At 52.6% G+C, this 20,690-nt stretch overlaps 1 protein-coding gene across 1 annotated transcript; it reads left to right on the top strand.

The window, feature by feature from the left end:
• Window positions 1-1,947: 1,947 nt before the first annotated feature.
• Window positions 1,948-6,147, top strand: snapin (SNAP associated protein). The gene is made up of 4 exons (XM_055666291.1): window positions 1,948-2,104; window positions 2,916-2,962; window positions 4,136-4,254; window positions 5,694-6,147. The coding sequence occupies exons 1-4, from the start codon at window positions 2,007-2,009 to the stop codon at window positions 5,793-5,795; spliced, it is 366 nt and encodes a 121-aa protein (XP_055522266.1). The 5' UTR covers window positions 1,948-2,006; the 3' UTR covers window positions 5,796-6,147.
• The last annotated feature ends 14,543 nt before the right edge of the window (window positions 6,148-20,690 follow it).

Below are 20,690 nucleotides of genomic sequence, written 5' to 3'. Positions count from 1 at the left end.
ATGGAACCCGGGTCTCCGGCGCTGTGAGGCAGCGACTCTACCGCTGCGCCACCCTGGGGAGTTCTCGGGGAAGGAACCCCTGCACAATTTGTCTAGTAAACAAAAGGAATTAAAACCGCTGAATTATTTAGTGGCCAATAATCTGGAAGACCTGCCAGTCTGGGCTCCCACCAAAGTCCGGAGGGCTTCTTGTTCTGCCGTGTGTCTTTTAGACCCGCAGCTCCGTTGAGGCGAGGCGAGCCAGGCCAACGTGCCATCGTCCAGGTCAAACCAGACCTCGTTCACCATTCGGTGGCCGGTGTTTGGGGCAACTGGTGACGGACGATGTGTGCTCCACTGTGTTGGGTCCCCACACTCGCTGGAGGTGCGCTCTGTCCACGAGGCCCCACCTCTTCACCGCTACTCCATAGCGACCGATGCCTGTCCGCAAGCGGTTGAGGGTTGTCCACTGCTCTCGGGGTGATTCAGAAATCTATACATGTTTGGATTGTATTTATGTGCCTTGTATTCGGGAATTGAGAGCACAATTGTTTACAGTTTCCATTTTGTTGGCTTCCCGATGGTGAAACTGACCAAATGTGTTAGAAGACAATGGTATCTTGCGGGGAGGTTACATAGAAACTGTTTTTTAAATTCTCCCACTACAGCTTTTTTCTGCTTGATCATTTGCAAAATAACTTTCCAGCGTTTCACTAGTTCCCGATTTGAAATTGCGTTATAGCCCTTTAGGCCTGCATTATACAAACAGCGTTCGATATTTCATTGATTATATTATATACTATTTACACTGTGGAACCAGACACGATGGAAGAATTATTAATGTCTTTTTGATATTGAATAATGAAATGCAAGTTTAATAAAAAATCTGTTTGTCTATATTGTGTACATTTAAACATCTAGAGTGTGGGAGGTTGATCAGGATGGGGCTCTATTCCTTGGAGCGCAGGAGGATGAGGGGTAATCTGAGAGAAATGTACAAAATCACAGGAATAGATCGGGTACAAGTGCACAAGTGTCTCTTGTCCCAGAGTAGGGGAATCGAGGACCGGAGGACACGGGTTCAAGGTGAAGGGGAAAAGATTTAATAGGAATTTGAGGGGTAACTTTTCCACACAGTGGGTGTATGGAACGAGCTGCCGGAGGAGGTAGTTGAGGCTGGGACTACCCCAATGTTTAAGAAACATTTAGACAGGTACATGGATAGGACAGGTTTGGAGAGATATAGGGAGGCAGGTGGGATTAGTGTAGATGGGACGTATGGACAAGTTGGGCCGAAGGGCCTGTTTCCGTGCTGTACGACTCTATGAGAGCGATGCTGCCTAAGTTCTTCCAGCACATTGTGTTTTCCTCAAGTATCCCAGCATCTGCAGTTCATTTGTGCCCCTGTTGACCTGCCTTCTCCCATGGGGCAGATTGGACACACAAGGAAAGGTTGACCTTCCTCCCAAAATGCACAGCATCTGACCATCGAGACCTTATTCCCATGGGGTATCGCGGCCAGGGTAGTCGACCTTCTTCCCATGGTGCAACGCGGCCAGGTTAGTCGACCTTCTTCCCACGGTGCAACGCGGCCAGGGTAGTCGACCTTCTTCCCATGGTGCAACGCGGCCAGGTTAGCGACCTTCCTCCTCCCACGGTGCAACGCGGCCAGGGTAGTCGACCTTCCTCCTCCCACGGTGCAACGCGGCCAGGTTAGTCGACCTTCCTCCTCCCACGGTGCAACGCGGCCAGGGTAGTCGACCTTCCTCCTCCCACGGTGCAACGCGGCCAGGGTAGTCGACCTTCCTCCCAAGGTGCAACGTCGGCCAGGGTCGACCTTATTCCCAAGGTGCAACGGGCCAGGGTAGTCGACCTTCCTCCTCCCACGCGAACAAGGCCGTTGACCTCAAAGATCCTATAGCCATATGATCTTTGCTTGACCTCCCTCCCAGGCGGCAGCGCGGCCAGTACAGCCGACCTTCCTCCCAGGCGGCAGCGCGGGGCGGGGCGGGACGGGGTGGGGTGTGATGGCGGTCGAGTCGCGGGGGGACGCGTTGAGCGACGGTCTCCTGGAGCTGCTGCGCCCGGGGGTGCGGGAGGTGGACGGGCAGGTGCAGGCCGTCAGGTACCGGGGACAACGGGGGGAGGGGGAGGGGTGGAGGTCGGGGGTGATGGGGAAGCTGGCGGGAGAGGTTGAGCGGGGATGGAGAGGGAGTGCGGAGGTGGGGCGTGTGTGAGGAGGGAGGGGCAGGCCGTCAAATGCAGAGAGGTGGACATAGAAACATAGAAATTAGGTGCAGGAGTAGAGGCCATTCGGCCCTTCGAGCCTGCACCGCCATTCAATATGATCATGGCTGATCATCCAACTCAGTATCCCGTACCTGCCTTCTCTCCATATGGGGAGAGATCCCCTTAGCCACAAGGGGACACATCTAACTCCCTCTTAATATAGCCAATGAACTGGCCTCAACTACCTTCTGTGGCAGAGAATTCCACAGATTCACCACTCTCTGTGTGAAAAAAGTTCTTCTCATCTCGGGGGGGTTTTAAAGGATTTCCCCCTTATCCTTAAGCTGTGACCCAGGGTCCTGGACTTCCCCAACATCGGGAACAAAATCTTCGATGCATGCTAGCCTGTCCAACCCCCAAAGAATATTTGTACTGTTTCTATAATTTCCCCTCTGCAATCTTCTAAATTCTAGAGAGTATCTAGAGAGTGGACGGGCAGGAGCAGGCCGTCAAATGCAGAGAGGTGGGGTTAGAGGAGTGGAGTGGGGAGAGGAGTGGGGATGGGGAGAAGCGGAGATGTGGAGGGGGGAGGAACAGGGAGCGGAAGAAGGGAAGAGACGGAGATGGAGAGAAGGCAGGGGTGCAGTATAATAGGGGAGGGGGTGAGTCCGCGACCCGACTGACGACATCTTGTTTCCCCCCCACAGGGAGAGTCAGGTGGAGCTGAGGGAGCAGATCGATCGACTGGCAGCTGGTGAGGGTTTTGTGGTTTTGGGGGGGGGTGGTGGTGAGAGAAGGAAGGGACAAGAAGTAGAGGGGTGAAGTGTGGGATCAAGTTGGGAAGAGGTTGGGGAGGGAGGGGATAAGACAGGGGTGAGGTAGAATGGAAGGGAGGATAAGATAGGGTGGGGGGGTATGCTGAGAGAATGGAGCGGCTGGACTTGTACACTGGAGTTTAGAAGGATGAGAGGGCATCTCATTGAAACGCATAAGATTGTTAAGGGTTGGGACAAGCTAAAGGCAGGAAACATGTTCCCGATGTTGGGGGGGAGTCCAGAACCAGGGGCCACACACACACAGTTTAAGAATAAGGGGTAAGCCATTTGGAACAGAGACGAGGAAACACTTTTTCTCACACAGAGAGTGGTGAGTCTGTGGAATTCTCTGCCTCAGGTGGAGGCCGGTTCTCTGGATGCTTTCAAGAGGGAGCTAGATAGGGCTCTTAAGGACAGCGGAGTCAGGGGATATGGGGGGAAGGCAGGAACGGGGTACTGATTGGGGATGATCAGCCATGATCACATTGAATGGCGGTGCAGGCTCGAAGGGCCGATTGGCCTACTCCTGCACCTATTTTCTATGTTTCTAGTACACTGGAAACAATATAACAAACAAGAGAAAAAGGTTCAGTGTGTGTGTGTATACGAGTTGGGGGCTATGGGTGAGTGGACAGGGTGGGGGATGGGGTAAAAGCAGCGGATTCTAGAGAGTATAAACCAAGTCTATCCAGTCTTTCTTCATAAGACAGTCCTGACATCCCAGGAAGTGGTAGGCCTTCTCATTGTTATTGAAGATCAGGACTAAAGAGGTTAAAAGCAAAGATCCTATAGATAGACCACTCCTGCTAAATGCAATGGGCTGACATGTAGTCCACAGATTCACAACTCTCTTTGAAGGCAGGAACGGGGTACTGATTGGGGATGATCAGCCATGATCACATTGAATGGCGGTCGATGGGCCAAATGGCCTACTCCTGCACCTATCGTCTATTATAATTGACAGGGAGGCAAGGATAGGGTGAGGGAGGGGGCAGGGTGAGGGTAGGATAGGGTGGGGGGGGTGGGTGACCAGGAGGGGGCATTGAGAGGGTAGGATAGGGTGGCGGTGTAACAGTGGAAGGGGCTCTTGCCTGATCTCTCTCCCTCTCCAGAGCTGTGCCGGGTAAATGAGGAGCAGAAGGTGTCTCTGGACCTGGACCCGTACGTGAAGAAGCTGCTGAACGCCCGGCGGCGGGTGGTGCTCGTCAGCAACATCCTGCAGAACGCCCAGGTGGGAACGTCAGAGGGAAAAGTGGGGGTGGGGTGGGAAGCTAAAATTCCCACTCGTCCCCCTGGAATATTGTTTCGTTTAGTTTGGAGATACGGGAACTGCAGGTGGAGTAACTCAGCGAGACCGACAGCATCTCTGGAGAGAGGGAATGGGTGACGTTTCTGGTCGAGACCCTTCTTCCAACTGGGTTCCGAATTCTGGAGAAGGGTCTCAAACCGAAACATCACCCATTCCTTTTCTCCAGGGCTGCTGCCTGTCCCGCTGAGTTACTCCAGCATCTTGTGTCTCCCTTTGATTTAAACCAGCATCTGCAGTTCTTTCACAATCCCTTTATTTATTTCTGTCGTCTCTCTCTCTGTCTGTCTCTCTCTCTCTGTCTCTCTCTCTGTCTGTCTGTCTCTCTCTGTCTGTCTCTCTCTCTCTCTCTCTCTCTCTCTCTGTCTGTCTCTCTCTCTCTCTCTCTCTCTCTCTCTCTCTCTCTCTCTCTCTCTCTCTCTCTCTCTCTCTCTCTCTCTCTCTCTGTCTCTCTCTCTGTCTCTCTCTCTGTCTGTCTGTCTCTCTCTCTCTGTCTCTCTCTGTCTCTCTCTCTCTCTGTCTCTCTCTCTCTCTCTCTCTCTCTCTCTCTCTCTCTCTCTGTCTCTCTCTCTCTCTCTCTCTCTCTCTCTCTCTCTCTCTCTCTCTCTCTGTCTCTCTCTCTCTCTCTCTCTCTCTCTCTCTCTCTCTCTCTCTCTCTCTCTGTCTCTCTCTCTCTCTCTCTGTCCCTCTCTCTCTCTCCCGCCCCTACAGTTTAGAGACACAGCGCAGAAACAGGCCCTTCGGCCCACCGTGTCCGTGCTGGCCGGCGATCCCCACACACAATTTACAATGATACCAAGCCAATTGACCCACAGACCTGTCCGTTCAACGTGATCACGGCTGATCATCCCCAATCAACACCCTGTTCCTGCCTTCTCCCCACATCCCCTGACTCTGCTATTTTTAAGAGCCCTATCCAGCTCTCTCTTGAAAGCATCCGGAGACCCGGCCTCCACCGTCTCGAGAGTGGTGAATCGGTGGAATTCTCTGCCACAGAATGTAGTTGAGGCCACAGTTCATTGGCTAGATTTAAGAGGGAGTTAGATGTGGCCCTTGTGGCTAAAGGGATCAGGGGGTATGGAGAGAAGGCAGGTACAGGATACTGAGTTGGATGATCATATTAAATGGCAGTGCAGGCTTGAAGGGCCGAATGGCCGACTCCTGCACCTATTTACTATGTTTCTATGACCCGAAACGTCACCCATCCTTTTTCTCCAGAGATTCTGCATGTCCCACTGAGTTACTCTAGCACTTAGTGTCTATCTCTGTTGCACCCACGCTGTCTTGTCTAAACACCATCCTAACCATGAATTTCAACAGCCCTTAACCACGGCCTCTTATTTTATTTTTGGGGGTGGCCGCAGGAGAGACTTCGGCGCCTAAACCACAGCGTTGCCAAGGAGACGGCGCGGAGAAAAGCCTACCTGGACTCCGGGATTTACCTGCCGGGTTCTCCGAGCAAGTGAAGGCCTCCACGTGGACCCCTCAATCCTGTCGGCCGCTGCACAGGGACCTTAAACAGCGACGGACTGACTTCCCTCTGGGCCTGCTGCCGGGGGAAGGATTTTCCTACTCGAGCTGATATTTAAAAAAATGGCTTGGTGTATCTGCATCTAATAGCCACTGGAACGTGTGGACATACATAACGAATCCTGAACCTAACGTTAGGTTTTGGAGTCAAAGAGTTTCATTTCCCTGCTTCTGTCCCACAGACAGAAGCATGAAATCCTTACTTGCAGCAGCACGACAGAATGTGTTAACATAGTACTCTGTAAACAATGTAATACATGGGGGAATAAAAGAACTATATGTACACATGCTCCATTCAAGACTGCACAAAATCCCAGAGTTGTGGACGCAGCCCAGACCATCACACACACACGCACACACACACAAACCAACCTCCCTTCCGTCGACTCCATCTACACCTCGCGCTGCCTCGGCAAGGCCAGCAGCATCATCGAGGACCTGGTCACTCCCTCTTCTCCCCTCTCCCATCGGGCAAGAGGCACAGAAGTGTGAAAACAAACGCACACACACACCTCCAGATTCAGATACAGTTTCTTCCCGGCTGTTATCAGGCAACTGAACCGTCCTCTCACCAACTAGGGAGCGGTCCAGACCTCCCATCTACCTCATTGGTGACCCTTGAGATATCTTCAATTGGATTGTATCAGATTTCAGTGTTACATCTTGCATTATATGTTGTATCCTATACCTGCACACTGTGGACGGCTCGATTGTAATCATCTGTAGTCTACCCGCTGACTGGATAGCACGCAACAAAAAAGCTTTTCACTGTACCTCGGTACACGTGCCAATGAACTAAACTGAACCAGAAGATAAAGGGTTAAGAAGGAACTGCAGATGCTGGAGAAATCGAAGGTAGACAAAAATGCTGGAGAAACTCAGCGGGTGAGGCAGCATCTATGGAGCGAAGGAATAGATGACGTTTCGGGCCGAGACCCTTCTTCAGAGGCTAAAGGGTATAACTCAGTTTATGCTCGAGTGTACTGAGGTACAGTGAAAAGCTTCTTTTGTGGTGTGCTATCCAGCCAGTCTTGCCTGTGGCGTGCACAGCCTAAAGTTGTAGGACAACTTGTTCTGTTTGATCTTATTTGATTGTGCACGCCGGGTTGATTGCATTCGTCGAAACAGGGCGGACCACGTGAAGATTGTAATCTCCCACCCCGTCCAGTCAGTGAAAGACTACATGGTTACAATCGAGCCGTCCACAGGGTATAGATATGGAGTAATACAGCGTGGAAACAGGCCCTTCGGCCCAACTCACCCACAACAGCCAACATGTCCCAGCTACGCTAGTCCCACCTGCCTGCGTTTGGTCCATATCCCTCCAAACCTGTCTTATCCATGTACCTAACTGTTAAACATTGGGGATAGTCCCAGCCTCAACTGCCTCCTCTGGCAGCTCGTTCAGATTCCTATTCAATCTTTTCCCCCCTTCACCTTGCACCTATGTCACCTGGTCCTCGATTCCCCCACTCTGGGCAAGAGATTCTGTGTATCTACCCGATTTAGGATTAAGGGTATAGCTTTTAGTTTATTGTCACGTGCAGCTCAAACCCTCCGTTCCCCCCCTCCCCCTTCATTCTGCATGCAGTTCAAAATGTTTCTTTTGTTTTTAAGCTGCCATGTGTGTGTATAAGTGCAGGAATCTCTCAGGTTGCAGTGTCCATACGAGCAAATCTTTAACAATCTTATATGTTTCAATAAGATATCCTCTCATCCTTCTAAACTCCAGAGTGTACAAGCCCAGCCGCTCCATTCTCTGAGCATATGACAGTCCCGCCATCCCGAGAATTAACCTTGTAAACCTACGCTGCACTCCCTCAATAGCAAGAATGTCCTTCCTCAAATTAGGGGACCAAAACCGCACACACAATACTCCGGGTGTGGTCTCACTAGGTCTCAGTACAACTGCAGAAGGACCTCTTTGCTCCTATACTCGACGAATCTTGTTATAAAGGCCGACATGCCAATGGCTTTTTGTGATTATCTTCAGTTTAAACCAGCATCTTTCCTACCGACAGCAGTTCCTTCCGACATAAATAAAACTAACACAGCACACCCTTGGTCCCCTCTTTCAGAGGATCAGAGATGGTTGGGCGATGCTGAATTTTGGGAAAGGAGCGGTGGGTGTCGGAGAGAGGGGAATTAGTGGGAGCTCCCCTGAGAGAAGTGGGGGGGAGAGATATGTGGGGGAGGTCCAGAGGAAATAAATTGGAAGAGGTGAGAGGAACAAGTGGCAGGGGAGAGAAGAGAGGAATTGTGTGTGTGTGTGGGGGGGGGTAGAGAACAGGGAACAAGGCGAAAGGGGTGGAACGATGGGGAGGGAAAGAAGGGAGCAAGCGGGAGAGGGGGGCACACTCAAGTGGGGGGGAAAGGGGAACAAGTTAGAGGGGAGGGGACCATGTTGAAGAGGAGAGAAGACGAGGATACACAAAATTGCCGGAGAAACTCAGCGGGTGAAGCAGCATCTATGGAGCGAAGGAAATCGGCGACGTTTCGGGCCGAAACCCTTCTACAGACTGCTCGAAGAGAGAAGACGAGACTGTGTGGAGGGAAGAAGGGGCGCGGGGAGAGGAGGGAAGAAGTGGGAGGGAGAGCAAAGGGGAAACAAGATGAGAAGATGGAGAGGGGGAGTGGAGATGGAGACAAGGTGAGGGGGGAGATAAGATGGGGACAAGGGGGAGAGGAGAGAAGGAGACAAGGTGAGGAGAGATGAGGAGAACAAGGTGAGGGAGGGGATGGGGACAAAGGGGAGAGGGGATGGAGACTAAGGTAGAGATAATAGGAGATGGGGCAAGGTGAGGGAGGGGAGAAAAGATGGGGACAAGGTGGAAGGGAGGGGAGAGGAGAAATGGAGACCAGGGGGAGATTTTAGAGAAGGCGACAAATCTGAGGAATTCTGAGAGGAGGACAAGGTGAGGGAGAGGGGATGGAGACTAAGGTCGAGAGAATAGGAGATATGGGCCCATGTGAGGGAGGGGAAAGGAGATGGGGACAAGGTTAGGGGGGATATAAGATGGGACAAGGGGGAGAGGAGAGAATGCGACAAGGTGAGGAGAGATGAGAGGAGGGCAAGGTGAGGGAGAGGGGATGGAGACTAAGGTAGAGAGAATAGGAGATGGGGGGGGGCAAGTTGAAGAGGAGAGGAGATGGGGGGGGGGACAAGGTGAGAGGGGGGAGAGATGGGCAAGTTGAGGGGGGTGAGAGGGAGATGGGGGCAGGGTGGAGAGGGAGAGAAGATTGATACAAGGAGAAGATTGATATAGGAGAGATGGGGGCAAGGTGAGGGAGGAGAGAAAATTGAGACAAGGTGGATGGTATAGGAGATGGGGCAAGGTGAAGGGGGGGGAGATGGGGGGCAAGGTGGAGAGGAGATGGGGACAAGGTGAAGGAGGGGGAGAAGATTGATACAAGGTATTAAATGTATCTTGTATCTTGTAGAGAGGATAGGAGATGGGGGCAAGGAGAGGGGGGGTAGAGGGGAGAGGGAGCAGGGGTAGAGGGGGGAGGAGAGGTAGAGGGGGGAGGAGAGGAGATGGATACAAGGTGGAGAGGAGCTGGGGGCAAGGTGAGGGAGGGGGGGGGGGCAGAAGAAGGCCCTCAGGCTTCTCCATTCCCCCTAAAACCACTAGGCCCAACCGGTTGCTAGGAAACGCCGCATCGTCGCGTCGCTCCGCCAGTGACGTCAACCGGCAAGACGATGGTGACGCGGCCAATGATATCATCGGGGGGTCGCTGACGCGCGGCTACTTTAGCGTTGCGCCACCGCAACTCCGACATGAGCAGAGTGGCGCAGCGGAAGCGTGCTGGGCCCATAACCCAGAGGTCGATGGATCGAAACCATCCTCTGCTAGTTGTTTTTTATTAGGGCTATCTTTAATTTGGTAAATTAAGTTCATATTATTTGTAATTATTTAAAAATACAAATTCACAAATTTGGCTGTAATTTCGCCTATATATTTTTTAATCTGGAAAGTATATTATGATTTGCATAGTGGTAAAGATGCACTGTGTACCTGTTTATTTATTAATGTGTGTATATATATTTATTCAATGGTATATGGACACACTGATCTGTTCTGCATTCATGCCTACTATATTCTGTTGCGCTGAAGCAAAGCAAAAGTGTAATTGTCCTATCTGGGACACATGACAATAAATTCTCTTGAATCTTGAATTCTTCCAATCTACCCTGCACTTTTCCCCCCCTGCACTTTCTCTGACTGGAAGCAAAGTTTAGTTTAGTTTAGTTCAGAGATGCAGCGGGGAAACAGGACCACCGGGTCCGCGCCGACCAGCGATCCCCGCACACTAACGCTATCCTACACAATTTACAATTTTTACCAAAGGCGATGAACCGGCAAACCTGATGAAGTCGAATAAAGTAACAAAAATAAGAAAAAATTAAAATAGGTTTCTGGGCTAGCTTACAGCTTATATTTAGTGTCAAATTAGGCTTGCCTCAGGTTGCAGTGTGTGGGATAATAAATACCATAACATTGTCTCCCAAGTGAGGAAGTGAAAGAGAGAAAACAGCTAGTCACATCTTTGAAGTAAGATGCCATAAACCAAATGGAATAGAATAGTTTCTTTATTGTCATTGTAACATGAACCATGTACAACGAAATTAAAAAATGTCAGCCAGTCAGTGCACCATTTTAAAAGCTAACGATACATACAAGATAAAATATTAAAAGATAAACAACTAAAATAAATATCATAAAAATAGCACGCATAAACACCCAACCCTCCATCCTTCTGTCGATTTCACAGTGTACCACAGTCCCTTAGTATGTATCGCCCCTGCGGGTAGTTGAGGCCAGTTCATTGGCTATATTTAAGAGGGAGTTAGATGTGGCCCTTGTGGCTAAAGGGATCAGGGGGTATGGAGAGAAGGCAGGAACAGGATACTGAGTTGGATGATCAGCCATGATCATATTGAATGGCGGTGCAGGCTCGAAGGGCCGAATGGCCTACTCCTGCACCTAATTTCTATGTTTCTATGTTTCCTTGGCGGCTACATTTAGTGTTTTAATAACAGTGGGGTAAAAACTGTTTTTAAGTCTGTTTGTCCTTATCCTTGTAGATCTGTACCATCTGACTGACGGCAACAGTTCAAACAGGGAGTGTCCGGGGTGGGAAATGTCCTTTATAATACTCTGGGATTTTTTGATGCAGCCGGAACTGTGTAAGTCCTCCAAGGTAAGGAGAGGGCAGCCGACAATCCTCTGGGCGTTGTCAATGGCCCTCTGGAGCGCTTTCCTCTGAGCCGCTGTGCAGCTGGTGTACCACACGCATACACAGTATGTTATGATGCTCTCAATGGAGCACCGATAAAAGGACAGCAGCAGTCTCTGAGTGATGTTATTCTTCCTGAGCACCCTCAGGAAGTGCAGTCTCTGCTAGACCTTTGCTGGCCTATGTTTATGAGGGACCAAATGACCAATGTTTATGAGGGGCGAAGTGACGAGAGAGGAACCAGGGAAATGGAAAGATAAGATGACATAAAGCAAATGGCCTATGTTTATGAGGGACCAAGTGACAGAGAGGAAGCAGCGAAAGAGCTAGGGTGATCTCTTTGGAGATAAAATGACCTAAACCAAATGGCCAATGTTTTTAGTATATCTTGTACCATGTAAACAAATTGCCTTTGATGTGATGCATTCAGTGGAAACCTTTTCCTGTACCTCTGACCATGACTAATGTCTGTGGAATGTGCTTCTTTTTCTTTCATTTGGCGTGCACAGCCTAAAGTTGTTAGAAACATAGAAACATAGAAATTAGGTGCAGGAGTAGAGGCCATTCGGCCCTTCGAGCCTGCACCGCCATTCAATATGATCATGGCTGATCATCCAACTCAGTATCCCGTACCTGCCTTCTCTCCATACCCCCTGATCCCCTTAGCCACAAGGGCCACATCTAACTCCCTCTTTAAATATAGCCAATGAAGTGGCCTCAACTACCCTCTGTGGCAGAGAGTTCCAGAGATTCACCACTCTCTGCGTGAAAAAAGTTCTTCTCATCTCGATTTTAAAGGATTTCCCCTTTATCCTTAAGCTGTGACCCCTTGTCCTGGACTTCCCCAACATCGGGAACAATCTTCCTGCATCTAGCCTGTCCAACCCCTTAAGAATTTTGTAAGTTTCTATAAGATCCCCTCTTAATCTTCTAAATTCTAGAGAGTATAAACCAAGTCTATCCAGTCTTTCTTCATAAGACAGTCCTGACATCCCAGGAATCAGTCTGGTGAACCGTCTCTGCACTCCCTCTATGGCAATAATGTCCTTCCTCAGATTTGGAGACCAAAACTGTACGCAATACTCCAGGTGTGGTCTCACCAAGACCCTGTACAACTGCAGTAGTTGGACAACTTGTTCTATTTGATCTTCCGTTTGTGCACGTCGAGTTGATTGCATTAGTCGAAACAGGGCGGACCATGTGAAGGTCGCAATCTCCCACCCCGTGGAATGTGCTAAGGGGACAAAAAAAAACCCTATTTAATGCAATGTAATTCTGTTGTTCAGAGAAGGTGGCTGAGCACAGTCAAGTGTCTGTGTTGGTCACTTGACTGGAGTTCTCCCCTCCCTTCCATCGGCCGATGTTAAGTAAAGTTTTGAACTGGTCGACCAAACAGTTTGTGTGGTGTCTGTTTACTAAGAAGCGAACCTGGTTTAGTAGTTAAGAAAAGTAACTTTTTCAAACCCGCACGTCTTATAAGTGCGGGAGGAAACCGGAGCACCCGGAGAAAACCCACGCAGATCACGGAGAACGTGTAAGCTCCGTGCAGACAGCGCCCACGATCAGGATCGATCCGTGGTCTCTGGCACGGTGAGGCAGCAACTGCGCAGCTGTGCCGTTTAGTTTAGAGATACAGTGTGTAAACAGGCCCTTCGGCCCACCGTGTCTGCACTGACCATCGATCCCCGCACACTAACACTGCCCCACACACGCTAGGGACAATTTTACACTTATACCAAGTAAACCAAGGCAATTAACCTACAAACCTGCACGTCTTTGAAGTGTGGGAGGAAACTGGAACATAGAAAATAGGTGCAGGAGTAGAGGCCATTCGGCCCTTCGAGCCTGCACCAGCATTCAATATGATCATGGCTGATGCCTGTGAAAAAGCTACTTTTATAACTACTAAACCAGGTTCGCTTCTTAATAAACAGACACCACACAAACTGTTTGGTCGACCAGTTCAAAACTTTACTTAACATCGGCCGATGGAAGGGAGTGAGAATTCCAGTCAAGTGACCAACACAGACACTTGACTGTCCTCAGCCACCTTCTCTGAACAACAGAATTACATTGCCTTAAATAGGGTTTTTTTGTCCCCTTAGCACATTCCACAGACATTAGTCATGGTCAGAGGTACAGGAAAAGGTTTCCACAGAATGCATTACATCAAACCTTTTGTTTACATGGTACAAGATATACTAAAAACATTGGCCATTTGCTTTAGGTCATTTTATCTCCAAATAGATCACCCTAGCTCTTTTCGCTGCTTCCTCTGTCATTTGGTCCCTCATAAACATAGGTCATTTGTTTTCAAAGATGTGACTAGCTATTTCTCTCTTCCTTTATTGCCTCTTCCCCATAAACATTGGTCATTTGGTTTATGGCATCTTACTTCAAAGATATCTCTCTTCCTCTCTGTCACTTCCTCACTTGGGAGACAATGTTATAGGATTTATTATCTCACACACACCGCAACCTGAGGCAAGCCTAATTTGACACTAAATATAAGCTGTAAGCTAGCCCAGAAGCCAATTTAATATCTTCTTATATTTTTAACTAAAATTTGGCTTCATCACCTGTACCTGCCTTCTCTCCATACCCCCTGATCCCTTTAGCCACAAGGGCCACATCTAACTCCCTCTTAAATATAGCCAATGAACTGTGGCATCAACTACCTTCTGTGGCAGAGAATTCCACAGATTCGCCACTCTCTGTGTGAAAAATGTTTTTCTCATCTCGGTCCAAAAGGATTTCCCTCTTATCCTTAAACTGTGTGACCCCTTGTTCTGGACTTCCCCAACATCGGGAACAGCCGGAGAAAACCCACGCTGTCACAGGGAGGACGTGCAAACTCAGTACAGACAGCACCCGTAGTCGGGATCGAACCTGGGTCTCTGGCAAAGGTGATTCTCAGAGGCCAGATTGCAGAGTTGACACCTTACCGCCCTGTTGTGCTGTTGCAAGTAAGAATGTTATCATTGTGTTTCGATACTTAAGACAATCAAACACTCTGGACTTTTACCCTCATGTCCCCAGATCACCTGCTGCAACCTGCATCAATGGTGCTGATGTAGACTATTCTCCAGCCCTCTAGCCTAAGAAATTAGACTAAAGATCTCTCCTGGTCCCAGAACACCGATGCAATTATAAAGAAAGCTCATCAGCGCCTCTACTTCCTGAGAAGATTACGGAGAGTCGGTATGTTGAGGAGGACTCTCTCGAACATCTACAGGTGCACAGTAGAGAGCATGCTGACCAGTTGCATCGTGGCTTGGTTCGGCAACTTGAGCGCCCAGGAGCGGAAAAGACTACAAAAAGTTGTGACCACTGCCCAGTCCATCATCGGCTCTGATCTCCCCACCATCGAGGGGATCTATCGCAGTCGCTGCCTCAAAAAGGCTGGCAGCATCATCAAGGACCCACACACCATCCTGGCCACTCACTCATCTCTCCGCTGCCTTCAGGTAGAAGGTACAGGAGCCTGAAGACTGCAACGTCCAGGTTCAGGAATAGCCCCTTCCCCCACAGTCATCAGACTATTAAACTCAACTCAAACAAAACTCTGAACTTTAACAGCCTATTGCACTTTATCTGCTTATTTATGTGTGTGTATATATATATATTCAATGGTATATGGACACACTGATCTGTTCTGCATTCATGCCTACTATATTCTGTTTTGCTGAAGCAAAGCAAGAATTTCATTGTCCTATCTGGGACACATGACAATAAATTCTCTTGAATCTCGTGAATTCCTCCTACTCTCCTTTCTAAACGTACGTCCTTTAATCCTGAGTCTGTGCTCTCTGATAGTCCGACATTGCCACGTCTACCGAGGTTCAGCGGAAGCTTTTTGGTTGCAAGCTAACCAGGCAGCTGAGAGACAAGTGCAAGCTGTTTAGTGCAAGTTAAAGTCCAGTGAAGAAACTTTGGTCTTCAAAGAGTCAGATGGTAAGCCAGGACCACAGATAGACACAAAATTCTGTATTAACTCAGCGGGACAGGCAGCATCTCTGGAGAGAAGGGATGGGAGACCCTTCTTCAGACAGATCCGTCTCGCCAGAGATGCTGCCTGACCCGCTGTTACTCCAGCTTTTTTTTTGTCTATCTTCGGTTTAAACCAGCGTCTGCAGTTCCTTCCTACACGGGAGGTCAGGACCGCTATCTAGTGGGTAGTTTAGTTCAAAACCAGTCAGCCTAATAAGGCTTGCCATGATTACAAGGTATACAAAAAGCTGGAGGAACTCAGCGGGTGAGGCAGCATCTACAGAGTCGAAGAAAATCTAGCGACGTGGCTGACAGAGTGAGGGCGGAGAGAGGTTGGGAAGGAGGGTGGAGGGAGGTGGGGGAGAGGTTGGTGGGGGTGAGAGGGGGGTGGGAGGGCGCGGGGGGTGGAATGTGGGTGGGAGGACGGGGAAACCGAGCCAGGGGAGGGGGTTAAGAGAGGGTAGGTCCGAGGTGGGAGGTGGGGGAGGATGGAGGACTGAGGTGAGGGGGAGGGAGGGAAGTGAGGTGGGGGGAGCACCTGAGCGAGGTGCGGACAAGGGCGGGTGAGGAGGGGATGTGTGGGTAGGGGTGGAGGTGTGTGGACTGGGTGGTAGAGTAGGTTGGTGGGCCGTGTAGATTGCTGGAAGGTGACCGGGGTCGGGCGAGAGGGGTGGAGGAGGGACCCGTGGTGGGGGCAGCTAGACAGGTGGGGGGTCTTGGCGGCAGGGACAGGTGAGGGGGAGGTGTAGGTTTAGGATAGGAGCAGTTAGGTTGAGGGGACAGGGAGGGAAGCTGAGTGGTGCATGAGCACATGGAGGTGGCGTTTCGGGGGGGCGGTAGAAGGGAGGTGGTATATGGGTTGATGGGGAGTGGAGGACTGGGCACGAGTAAGGGCGTTAGTGGAGGGGTGCGGCGAGGGCAGGTGGGTCTGAAGGATGGAAGTGGGGGGAGGGTTGAGGGGGGGCGGGGGAGAGGGGATGTGGCGGGTGGGGGGGGGGGGATGGGTGAAGATTGGGTGGATGGAGAGTGGAGTAGAGGAGGAGAGAGGGAGAAAGTGGAGGGCGTGGGATTGGTGGGAAGAGAGGAAAGGTGCTGGGCAGGGTGGGGGGTTGGGGGAAGCGCTTGCTGCCTGGGATGGCAGCTGAAACTGCGCTAAAGGAGGGCTGGTAGATTCTGCAACCTTCACGATGTCCCACCCTCCCATTCGACGAATTCCATACACTCGCACGTGCACAAAACGGAGATCGAATAAGAACAAGTTGCGCCCCACAACTTTAGGCTTAATGCACCGCCACAGCGCCAAGATTCGAAGAAGTCCGTCTTTAAATGGAAAACAAGCCGCCTGTAGTCTGGGCATCTGGTGCCGTTCATTTATTGACAAAGGCGATGCCGCAGACAGTCGGGAGTGGTGGAGCCGATCCACATTCATGAGCACCCGGTGGTTGCTCACACAGCACCGACTGTTTCAACAGCTGCTTGCCCAGGTGGACTCCCATAACTAAAACACCCCTTGGGACATTGTTCGGTGGGCAGCCAGGGTGTGGGTGTGGGGTGTAGTTGCCAACCATCCAGTGGTTCTGGGCGTTGGCCCTCATGTGGAAGGCCAGCTTGTCGGCCAAATTCTCGGTGTTGTAGAGTGCGCCGGCAGGATTCAAGTATTTTCTCACCGATGCGCTTGCGGCACAGGTGGGGAGGAGGTATGTTGCTGCTCCGTGTTCAATCCCTCCCGTCCACGATCCCCAACATGCTCAGAGTCCCTGTGGCTTCCCCCCCCTCCTCACCACTTCTCTCTTCTCCTCTCCTCGCCCCCTCCTTTCCACCTCTTTCCCCTCCCTTCCATCTTTCTTACCTTCCATCCCTCCCCTCTTATTTCCTCCTACCCTCTCCTCTTCCACTCATTTTTCCCCCTCTCTCCTCTCTCCTCTCTTTTTCCCCTCTCCTCCCCTTTCCTCTCCTCCCCTCCCTCTCCACCTCTCCGTCTCCGTCTCCCCTCGATCCCTCCCCCTCTCTCCCTCTCTCTCTCTCTCCCCCTCCCCCCCTCAGGCTTGTTCCCTCTCACCCTAACTCTCTCCCCATCGATGTCACCTCGACTCAGGATCCTGGTCTTCACCATCCTCCCGAGGGGAGAGGTGGTGGGGGGAGTGGCTCGCATAGACCTTCCACCTTGCTTCCAGCAGCAGGTATGTTCACCACCCTCTCTTCCTCTCCTCCCCCTCTCCTCCCCTCTCCTCTCCTCCCCTCTCCTCTCCTCTCCTCCCCTCTCCTCTCCCCCCTCCTCTCCTCCTTCCCCTCTCTCTCTCCCTCTCTCCTCCTCTCTCCCTCATCTCCCTCTCTCTGTCCCTCTCCTCTCCTCCCCTAATTTCCTCCCTCTCCTCTCCTCTCCTCTCCTCCCCCTCTCCTCTTATCTTCCCTTCCACCCTCTCCCCAATCCCTTCTCTCTTTCCCCTCCTTCCCCTCTCCCGTCTCTCCCCTTCTTTCCCTCCTTCTCTCTTCCCTCCGTCTTCTCCCTCTCCCCTCCTCTCCTCTTTTCCTCCCTCTCCTCTCTCCCTCCTTTCCCTCTCTCTCTCCCTTCCCCCTCCTCTCCCCCCTTTCCTCTCTTTTCCTCCCTCTCCCCTCCCCTCTCTCCACTCCCTCCTCAAGTCTCCTCCCCTCTCCTTCTCCTCTCCCTCTCTCCTCCCTCTCCCCCCCTCTCCTCCCCTTTCTTCTCCCCCTCTCCCCTCTTCCCTCCTTTCTCCTCTCCACCCCTCTCTCTCCCTCCCCTCTCTCCTTCTCTCCTCCCACTCCTCAATTCTCCTTCTCTCCTTCCCCTCGTCCCTTCCTCCCCCTCCCTCTCCTCTCTTCCTCTCCCCTCTCCCTCTCTCTCCTCCTCTCCCTCTCTCCTCTACTCTCCCCCTCTCCTCTCTCTCCTCTCCGTTCTTTCCCCTCTCCCTCACTTCTCTCCTCCTCCCTCTCCTCTTCCCTTCTCTCTTCTCCTCCTTACCCTCCTCCCCTCCCCCTCTCGTCTCCTCTCCCTTCCCCCCTCCCTCCTCTCCTCCCCTCTCTCCCCCCCCTTCTCTCCTCCCCTTCCCTGTCTGCCTTATCTCCCTCTCTCTCTCCTTCTCCTCCCCTCAGGTTCCTGGACTCTCCTCTCCCTCTCTCCTCCCTCTCCCCCCCTCCCTCTCCCTCCCTTCCCATCCCAAGGGGCTCTCCTTCCCTTCTCTCCTCCGTCCCCCCCCTCCCTCTCCCCCTCTCTGTCCTCTTCCCCTCTCTCCTCCTCTCTCCCCCCTCCTCTCTTCTCTCTCCTCTCCCCCTCCTCCACTTCTTACCTCCACCCCCCTCCCCCCCTTCCTCTCCCCCTTCCTCTCTTCCCCTCTTTCCTTCACTCCCCTCTCTCTCTCCTCCCATCTCCTCCCCTCTCCCTTCCATTCCTCCCCTCCCCCTCCCTCTCTTCCTCTCTCTCTTCTCACAATCTCCTCTCCTCTCCCCTCATTCCTCCCCCTTCCCTCTCTCCTTCCCCTCCTTCGCTTCTCTCTTCCCTTCCTCCTCCCCTCTTTTTCTCCTCTTCTATCCTCCTCCCTCCTCCACCCTTCCTCTCTCGACCCTCTCCCCTCCCTTCTCTCCTCCCCCCTCCATCCAGTCCCTGCTCCTCTCCTCTCCCTCCCTCCTTCCCCTCGTCCCCTTCCCTTCCCTCTCTCTCTCCTCCCCCCCTCCTCCATTTCTCTCCTCCCCTCTCTCCCTCCTCTCTCCCCCTCCCCTCCCCCTCTCTCTCTCTCCTCTCCTTCTCCTCTCCTCCCCTCCTCATTTCCCTCTCCCCTCCTCCTCCTCCTCTCCTTCTCTTTCTCTCCCCCTCTCCCTCCCTTCTCCTCCTCCCCTCCCTCCCTCCACCTCTCCTCTCCCCTCCTTCCCTTTTCCTCTCCTCTCTCCGCCTCCCCTCTCCCTTCTCTCCCTCTCCCTCTTCCCCTCCTTCCTCTCCTTCTTTCCCCCACTCTCTCCCCCTCTCCTTCTCTTTCTCCTCCCCCCTCCCCCTCCCTCTTCCTCCCTCTTACCCTCTCCTCTGGTCCCCCCCCCCCCCCCTACCCCTCCTCTCCCCTTCCCTCTCCCTCAGACCCCCCCCCCACCCCCCCTTCTCTCCTCTCCCCCCTCCTCTCCCCTCTCTTTTCCTCCCATCTCCCTCAGTCCCCTCTCACATTCCCCCTGAGCCTCATCCCCTCCCTCCTTTTCCCCTCCTCTCCTTTCCTCCCCCTCTCCTTCTTTCTCAGCTCCCATCCCCCTCCCCCTCCCATCTCCTCCTCCCTCCTCTTCTTCTCCCCCTGTGTTCTCTCCTCTCTCTTCCCCTTCTCCTTCCCCTCTCCCCCTCCTATCCCCTCCACGGTCAGAACCATCTCTCCTTCCCTTTCCCTTCACCCTTTCCCTCCTCCTCCCCTCGTCCTCCTCCCTTCCCTGCTCCCTATCCTCCTTTCCTCCCTCTCTAACTTTCCTCTCCCTTTTCCCCTTCCCCTCTCTCTCCCTCTCCTTCCCTCTCTCCCTTCCTTCTTCGAGTCCTCTCTTTCCCTCCTCCTTCTTTCCTCCTTCCCCCTCTCCTCTCCTCTCCTCCCCTCTCCCTCCTCTCCTCTCCTCTCCTCTCCTCTCCTCTCCTCTCCTCTCTCTCTCCTCCTCTCCTCTCCTCCCCTCTCTCCTCCCATCTTAATTCCTCTCCTCTCCTCCCCTCATTTTTCCTCTCCTCCCCTCTTCATTCCTCTCTCCTCTCTTCTCCCCCCTCCCCTCCCCCTCCCCCCCCCTCTCTCCCTCCTCTCCTCTCTTTTCCTCCCTCTCTCCTCTCCCCTCTTCCCCCCTCCCTCCCTCCTCTCCCTCCTCCTCTCCTCTCTCTCCTTCCTCCTCCCCTCCCCTCCCCCCTCCCCTCTCTCTCCCTCCCTCCTCTCCCCTCTCTCAATCCTCCCCCCTCTCCTCTCTCCCTCTCTTTCCCCTCCTCTCCCTCCCCCTCTCTCTATCCCCACCCTCCCCTCTCCTTTCCCTCCTCCCCTCTCCTCCTTCCTCTCCTACCCCTTCCTCTCTCCTCTCCCCCCTCCCCTCCCTCCTGAGAGCTCCCCTCTCCTCTCCTCTCCTTTTCTCTTCTCTCGCTCCTCTCCTCTCCTCTCCCGCCCTCCTTCCTCCCCCCTCCTCTCCCTCCCTCTATCCTTCCCCTCTCTCTCCCCCCCTCTCCCCTCTTCTCCTCCCTCTCCTCTCTCTCCTCTCCCTTCCTCCCTCCTCCCCTCTCCCCTCTCCCTCTCCCCTCCTCCTCCTCATGTTTTCTTTCCCTCCTCCCCTCTTCCCTCTCCCCTCCCTCTCCCTCTCCTCTCCTCTCCATCTCTCCTCTCCTCCCCCCTTCCTTCTCTCTCTCCCTCTCCCCCTCTCTCCTCTCCCTCTCCCCCCTCTCTCCCTCACTCTCCTCATCCCCTCCTCTCTCCCCTCTCCTCTCTCTCTCCCTCCCTCCCCTCTCCTCTCCTCCTCCCCTCCTCCCTCTCTCCTCCCCTCCCTCCTTCCCCTCTCCTCCCTCCCTCTCTCCTCCTCCTCCCCTCTCCCCTTCTCCCCCTCCTCCCTCTCCCCTCTCCTCTCTCCCCTCCCCTCCCCCCTTCCCTAGTCTCCCC

Source organism: Leucoraja erinacea, unplaced genomic scaffold (genome assembly GCF_028641065.1).
Source record: "Leucoraja erinacea ecotype New England unplaced genomic scaffold, Leri_hhj_1 Leri_231S, whole genome shotgun sequence".
Taxonomy (NCBI): Eukaryota; Metazoa; Chordata; class Chondrichthyes; order Rajiformes; family Rajidae; genus Leucoraja; species Leucoraja erinaceus.
Note: the sequence above shows the minus strand (reverse complement) of the source record. Positions and strands in the feature narration are given on the sequence as shown.

Coding starts and splice junctions, on each gene's coding strand:
- snapin (XM_055666291.1), top strand. CDS start 2,007: ATGGCGGTCGAGTCGCGGGGGGACGCGTTGAGCGACGGTCTCCTGGAG. Junction 2,105..2,915: donor GGGCAGGTGCAGGCCGTCAG/GTACCGGGGACA, acceptor TCCCCCCCACAG/GGAGAGTCAGGTGGAGCTGA. Junction 4,255..5,693: donor ACATCCTGCAGAACGCCCAG/GTGGGAACGTCA, acceptor GGGTGGCCGCAG/GAGAGACTTCGGCGCCTAAA.